The following is a 6,654-nucleotide window of genomic DNA, read 5'->3' as shown; positions in this document are numbered from 1 at the left end:
ATGAATTTGAATAATTATGTAAGAAGTGTTGTATATCAAGGCATAAGATTACTCCATACACACCTTAATAGAATGTAATTACATAAAGAATGAATATGGCATTGATGGAAAAAGCAAGGAACATGCTCAATGGTGTTGGGTTACGATGGGAATTCTAGCCAAAAGCAGCGGATACTTCATGTTACCTGGTAAATAGGTTACCCTCATCAACATTGGATGATAAGACTCCACATGAGGTTTGTACTGTTAATAAACCTTCTCTTAAACATCTTAGGGTTTTTGGTTGTGATGCTTATATACATGTTACAAAGGATAATATGAGCATCCTAGATAAGAAAGCTAAAAAGTGTATCTTTATTAGATCTAAAGATGGTATGAAATGTTATAAGCTTTGGAACCCAAAATCTAATTGTAGAGTCGAGATGTAGTATTTACAAAAGTCAAAGATGTTATTAAATAAGAAGTCCTACCAAGAGAGAAAGAACCAAAAAATATAGAGTTTGAATTGAAGGATGATGAATTAGACTCCATAGGAAAATAGAAAATAGAAGAAGAAGAACCATATACTTTGATATTGATGAGATTGGTCTAGGAAGAAAGATAGCTAGAAAGGTATACTCCACCTAATTTCCATTCAAATTTTACTTTGTTTATTATTGATGATGATCCTAGAACTGTTAGAGAGGTAATAAATTTAGAGGGTAACAAACTTTGGAAAAAGGCCATGGTTGAAGAAATTGAAGCCTTAGACAAAAAAGAGGATTGGGATCTAGTGGAGTTGAGGGCTAGAAGAAATCCCATTAGTAAAAAATGGGTATTTTAAGAAGAAGTTGAATGCAAAAGACAGAGTGGAGAAATACCAAGCTTGATTAGTAGCAAAAGGTTATTCCTATATAGAGGGAGTTGACTTTGGTGAGATTTTTCTCCTGTTGCCAAGTTAACTTCTATTATATTTATTTCATTTGTTGCTGCTACTTTTGATTTTGAAGTACAAATGGATGTGAAGACAACATTCCCACATGGGGATTTGGAAGAAGAAATAAACATGAAGAAACCAAAAGGTTTTGTTGTTAAAGGAAACAAATAGTTAGTATGTAGGTTAGAAAAGTCCTTGTATGGGTTAAAGCAATCAACAAGGTTGTGGTGTCAAAAAATTGATACTTATATATTACAACTTGGCTTCATAAGGAGAAAAATAGATCACTTTATGTATTTCAAATTACTTGGTGATTGTCTTATTTATTTGATGTTGTATTTTGATGATATGTTGTTGATTGGAAGTGACAGGGAAATCCTCTAGGAAGTGAAACTTAGTTGTCCTCTACATTAGACATGAAGGATCTTGATGCCGCAAATTTCATTTTGGGCATGGCAATTAAAAGAGAGCAGGAAAAGAGGAAACTCTAGTTAAATAATAGGAAATATTTGAAGACAATTTTGCAAAGGTTTAATATAAAATAATGTAGTCTCGTAAAGTTTCCTACTTTTGTAGGTGTATAGTTATCTGCAAAAGGACTTTCATTACATTTCATCAAAACACACATTGAACAATTAGATCAAAGCTTGTCAAACAATTACATTGAAACCCATCGATATAAATAAATTAAAGCTTAAAAATAATAGTGAACTTGGAGGAGACTAGAAGCCCCTCTTGATATTCATCTTCAATGATACAATCTTACATCAATTGTAAACCATTGTAGAAAGGGTATTAGCTTAAACATTAAATTCCTTGTAAACATGCTTCAAATAGACCTCCTAAAATTTCCATGAAATCTCCTTCAAATGATTAGCCCATAGGGGTAAACAAGTGATATGACCCTTAAGCTAATCTTGCATCCAAAAACCCTTGAATCTTGTGCAAAAACAATTTGAATAATAAACATGACCATATGATGAAGCACACAAACTTATTTAATCAATTTACATCACTACAAAATGCAAATAAACAATGACCATCACAACACATTCTTATATAATTGCTCAAGCAAGAGTATGGTAGATATATATTATGAAAGCTATTTACAATTTTCCAAATGAATGGTGAGGAAAAATAACCTTAGTTTTGCACAATATTAGAATGAGAAATGGAAATAGATTATATAACAATTAAATGTATGATATAATATTGTATTTTTTATTTCTCTTTTCAATTTTTTATTTTATTTTTATCTTAGATTTACCTTTAATTCATGTGGAATCTTTTTTTTTGTAAGCTTGGTAGATCCTTGTTTTTCATTAATAATAAGCAAATTAACACCACATAAAACAGGTTAGGTGGCCTCAACTTTCCGAGTGGGAAACCAAGTTTGTTGACCACCTAACTACATGATAAGCCATCGAGTAGCAAAAAAATTGGAGTCTTTATGCCCAAGCTATATAAGTTTGATTCTCATGTCCACAACCATACTCTAGTTTCATATACTCATATATAACTGCATACTGAAAAGTAAAAGTTATCTGCATAAGTACTGAACAAACTTAACAATATGCAAACATTCTAATCTTCTTGCTCAGTAGAGGCAGATTAAACCAAAGTTGAATCTTTGGCATTGGAGCCTAACTTCTTTGTCTATGAGAGAAGACATGGAAGGTGTTTCTCAATGCGGTTGAGGCGTCCTTCTTGTTTCTGCATTTGAAATTGTAGCTTCTGAAAATCGTGTTTGTAGTTTGGAAAATCTTGAACTACTGTCGCCATGCTCACCAAAATATGCTCCATGGCCTTGCCCAGGAGACTTTTCATTAGCCAATACAAATAAAGGGTTTATTTAAACTGAGTCACTCGCCCATGGGTGTGTCCAGGGTTTGGCATGAGGATTTGTCAGTCTTCCATCTCTATCTCGGTCACGCTCACCTGAAGGTTCAGATCAACTTCTCATTCCTCTATAAGTCTCTTGATCTCCTCGTTGGTCCCCTCCTGATAAGTTGTTGCAACTTCATTGATGACGTTAACAACAAGCTTTTTGCCGCATTTTCCTCCCGAGGAGTTGGGTTCAATTTCTTGCTCAGTCCCTCGCGACCTCTTGCCTCGACCCCTATATTCATGTGGAATCTTGATGTGGGAAGAGATTAAAAATAAGAAAGGTAAAAATATATAATCCATTTTTTTTTTTAATCTAGGGGAATTGATAACTAACCCAGATTACTTGCTTGAGGTCCAGGTTCAAAGTTGATTGACTGCCATTTTAACTCTTAGGCTAGTGCCAAATATGCCTACCATTATAACCCCTAGGCTAGTGTAAACAACTCGCAAGCCAACACCTAGCAAGAAACTTATGATTTAGCAAGGGCCGAGATGTTTGGAAGCACACCCACAAAGAGGGTCTCATTCACAAGGGGCACCCACTCTTCCAGCCTTATCACAACAAACCATGTCATTTGTGAAAATTGAATCCAGGTGAAGAGGTGAATAAATTATCCACCAAACCACTCATATGAGTATGGTAGATATCCATTGTGAAAGCTATTTACAAATTTCCAAATGAATGATGAGGAAAAACAACCTTAGTTTTGCACAATATTAGAATTAGAAATGGAAACCGATTAGATAACAATTAAATGTATGGTATAATATTTTGATTTCTCCTGCCAACTTTTCATTTTTAAATCTTAGATGCACCTTTAATTCACTTGGAATCTTGATGTGGCAAGATATTAAAAATAAGAAAGATAAAAAATATAGAATCAATTGTAAATGTTATTTTTTTATTTTTGTATCTAGGGGAAGTGACAACTAGCCCAAATTACTTGCTTGAGGTCCAGGTTCAAAGTTGACAACTAGCTCAAATTACTTGCTTGAGGTCCAGGTCCAAAGTTGATTGACTGCCATTATAATAACCCCTAAGCTAGTGCAAACATGGCTGCCATTATAACCCCTAGGCTAGTGTAAATAGTTTGCAAGGCAACACCTAACAAGAAACTTATGATTTAGCAAGCGTTGAAATGTGTGGAAGCACACCCACAAAGAGATCCCATTCACAAGGGGCACCGACTCTTTTAGCCTTATCACAACAAACCATGTCATTTGTGAAAATTGAATATACTCGAGGAGGTGAATTAAATTATCCACTAAACCACTCAAAATATAAACCCTTATCAACTATAATATTATCACATATATATTTAAACTCAAAAATATATTATTGCCTCTTATAAAATACTCTCATGACATTTGATTTTAGACTTTTGTGATCCATACTGATTTTGATAAAGTCTTTTGGAATAATTGCATCATAAGTTGTTAATTCAAGTTTCGAACCATCTAATGTGATTCATCCTCAAAACAAAGGTTATTAAATGGTTAGAAACATCGACCAAAAATTTATGATATGATTAATCCGAAAGACTTTATCAAACTCTCATAACATCTCTAAATAAAATTGAATAAATATTTACAATTTTTCAAACAAATAAATAAAATAGACTAATTTTACACAAATCACACTAAAATAAAAATTAAACAAATAAAAGAAATAAAAACAATGTTCGCCAAATCAATGAAATAAAAACAATGTTTCTCCAACATTGTAAAAGAAGACATTTTACAAGTAAATGAGAATTAAGAAGTGGAAAAACACAAAATATGATAAGGTGATGGTGATTAAATTTGGAATTATTAAATTAATATTTAAAATAAAAAATAATTATTTATAATTAAAAATGATACACCAATTTTAAAAAGTACCACAACAAAATTATTTATCAAACTCAAAACCATACTTCAGTCTTAACATAAAATTTCTTATAATTAAAAACTATATACAAATTTTCAAAAATACCATAACAAAATTATTTATCAGACTCAAAACCATACTTCGGTCTTAACATAAAATTTCCCCAGCAACATCAATGTAGCCAAACTAAATCAAGGAGATATATGTGAGATTGGAGCGGTGCAGTAAATGAATATAAAAAATTAATGGCAATAAAGCGGCAAAGTCGAGATATCAGTGGCTTAATTTCCATATAAATGGATAGTAGGATAACATTAACCACACGGCTTTGAATAGCAGAGGAATGCTTTCAGCCAGTTTCTATCAGTAGGCAAAATCCCCCACAATGGAGGTAAAATCCCTGAGTGTTGCTTCACAATGCAACTGCAGGAATTTTGAATGGAGCTGGGCCACCCCCAACGTCCAAAGCTTCAAAGGACGTTTGAATATACTTCAACACAGAACAACAAGAAGAAGGCATCTCAACTTCAGTAGCGCGCATGGAAGACACGGCCGAGAAAGAAGAATTAACAGCATTGGAACAACAAATTCATCAGTGTTTATAGTGTTTCCCCAAAACGCTAAAACCCCTGGAAAGAACCCCAGTGGAGTTTCAGTTGACCATAAGTTTCACATCCCCAGTTCATTCAATTTGTTAACTAAAATAAGAGAGACTAATTATTTAATCTCGAAGAGTGCCAATGATAGTTTTAAAGTAATGGCGAAAGCTTTCATTGAATGTCTTACGAGGACCTTTTACAGGTACAACAACAATCGAAGCGATGGAATTTTGGTACTCGAGGGTTTCCGGAGATTAGCGGTCGCGGTAATAGTTTTCTTAGCATTAGGTTTTTTCCCTCACAGAGCTCTTCTGGGGCAAGTATGTGCGGCGCCTGCAATCGCCACCGTCTCCAATGCAAACGTTATTCGGAACGAACATGTAGAGGATGACAGGGGAAATAAGAACATTTCTGCATATAAGCAGGAGTTGCTTGATACAGTATCTATGCTTGAGCAGAGACTGGAGAAACTTAGTACATTGGATAAAGATAAAACAGATGCGAATGTGCAAACTGAAATGCAGAAGCTAAGAGATGCTTTAGAGGTGATCGGAGCCAAAAGTCGGACCTTGCGGAGTAAAGCTTTAATTGATATGGAGGCAGCCTTGGCACAGATGAAAAGAGAAGAGACAAAGTTGTTAAAACAAGCTGAGAAGATCGCAGACTCGTATTTGGCTATTCAGACGGAGATTGAAAGAATGTCGAAACAGCAAGCAGAGACGGGCGCACCTGGAGATGGAAAGACAAGAAAATTGAGAGAGAGAAGAGAAAATGATCTCAGAGATGCCGAAAAGCGGTTCAGAGACATTTGGTCAAAAATAACTAGGCTAGAGGCAGATTTGCTAGTTAAGGAAATCGAGGGATTGCGTCTTGCCTTTGAAGAAATTCCTGCTATCGAAGAGCACAGCCAAGAAAATGTGGACGTCTTCATTCAGCAGCGGGTAAAGATGACTTCTGCAAGGTTAGGCTTTCAGCACAATACTCTAATGATTTCTCCTATTTTTTAGTTACTCATTTACAATCACATTTTATGCCCCTAGTAGATTAAGGTTCACTTGAGTTTGCCAATCTTCCAACTTGGAATGATTCACATCACTTTACTTGAATTCTACAAAGTTTTTTCTGTCCTCGATTTTATGCTTAAAATATCCCGCTTCAGTCACATTCCCAGGCCAAATTTGGGAATTGGGGAGATCAAACAGAGGACTTGTGCCTCACGTAACTTTGATTGATTACTGGTTTGGATATGCTTATCGGCAGACCAAACCTTTTTGCATCAATCGAAATAAACAGTAGTGGTTTTCAAGGATATAGTCTATTGTGCTGGTTAAAGTACAGTTCACGAACCACGAGTTAAAAAAAATCATACATTTGAATAACTC

General features: G+C 34.6%; 1 protein-coding gene across 1 annotated transcript in view; it reads left to right on the top strand.

Annotated features, from left to right (window-relative positions):
* Positions 1–4,909: 4,909 nt before the first annotated feature.
* Positions 4,910–6,654, top strand: part of EMB2458 (FtsH extracellular protease family) — a 462,403-nt gene continuing 460,658 nt past the window's right edge. The window contains exon 1 of the mRNA XM_089395178.1: positions 4,910–6,233. Coding sequence (XP_089251304.1) covers positions 5,059–6,233 — 1,175 coding nt within the window. The 5' untranslated portion in view covers positions 4,910–5,058. The remainder of the gene's footprint in view (positions 6,234–6,654) is intronic.

The sequence above is a fragment of the Pinus tabuliformis genome, chromosome 1_2, assembly GCF_031772625.1.
Source record: "Pinus tabuliformis cultivar Carrire ecotype Pingquan chromosome 1_2, CPIR1, whole genome shotgun sequence".
In the NCBI taxonomy this organism is placed as follows: domain Eukaryota; kingdom Viridiplantae; phylum Streptophyta; class Pinopsida; order Pinales; family Pinaceae; genus Pinus; species Pinus tabuliformis.
Note: the sequence above shows the minus strand (reverse complement) of the source record. Positions and strands in the feature narration are given on the sequence as shown.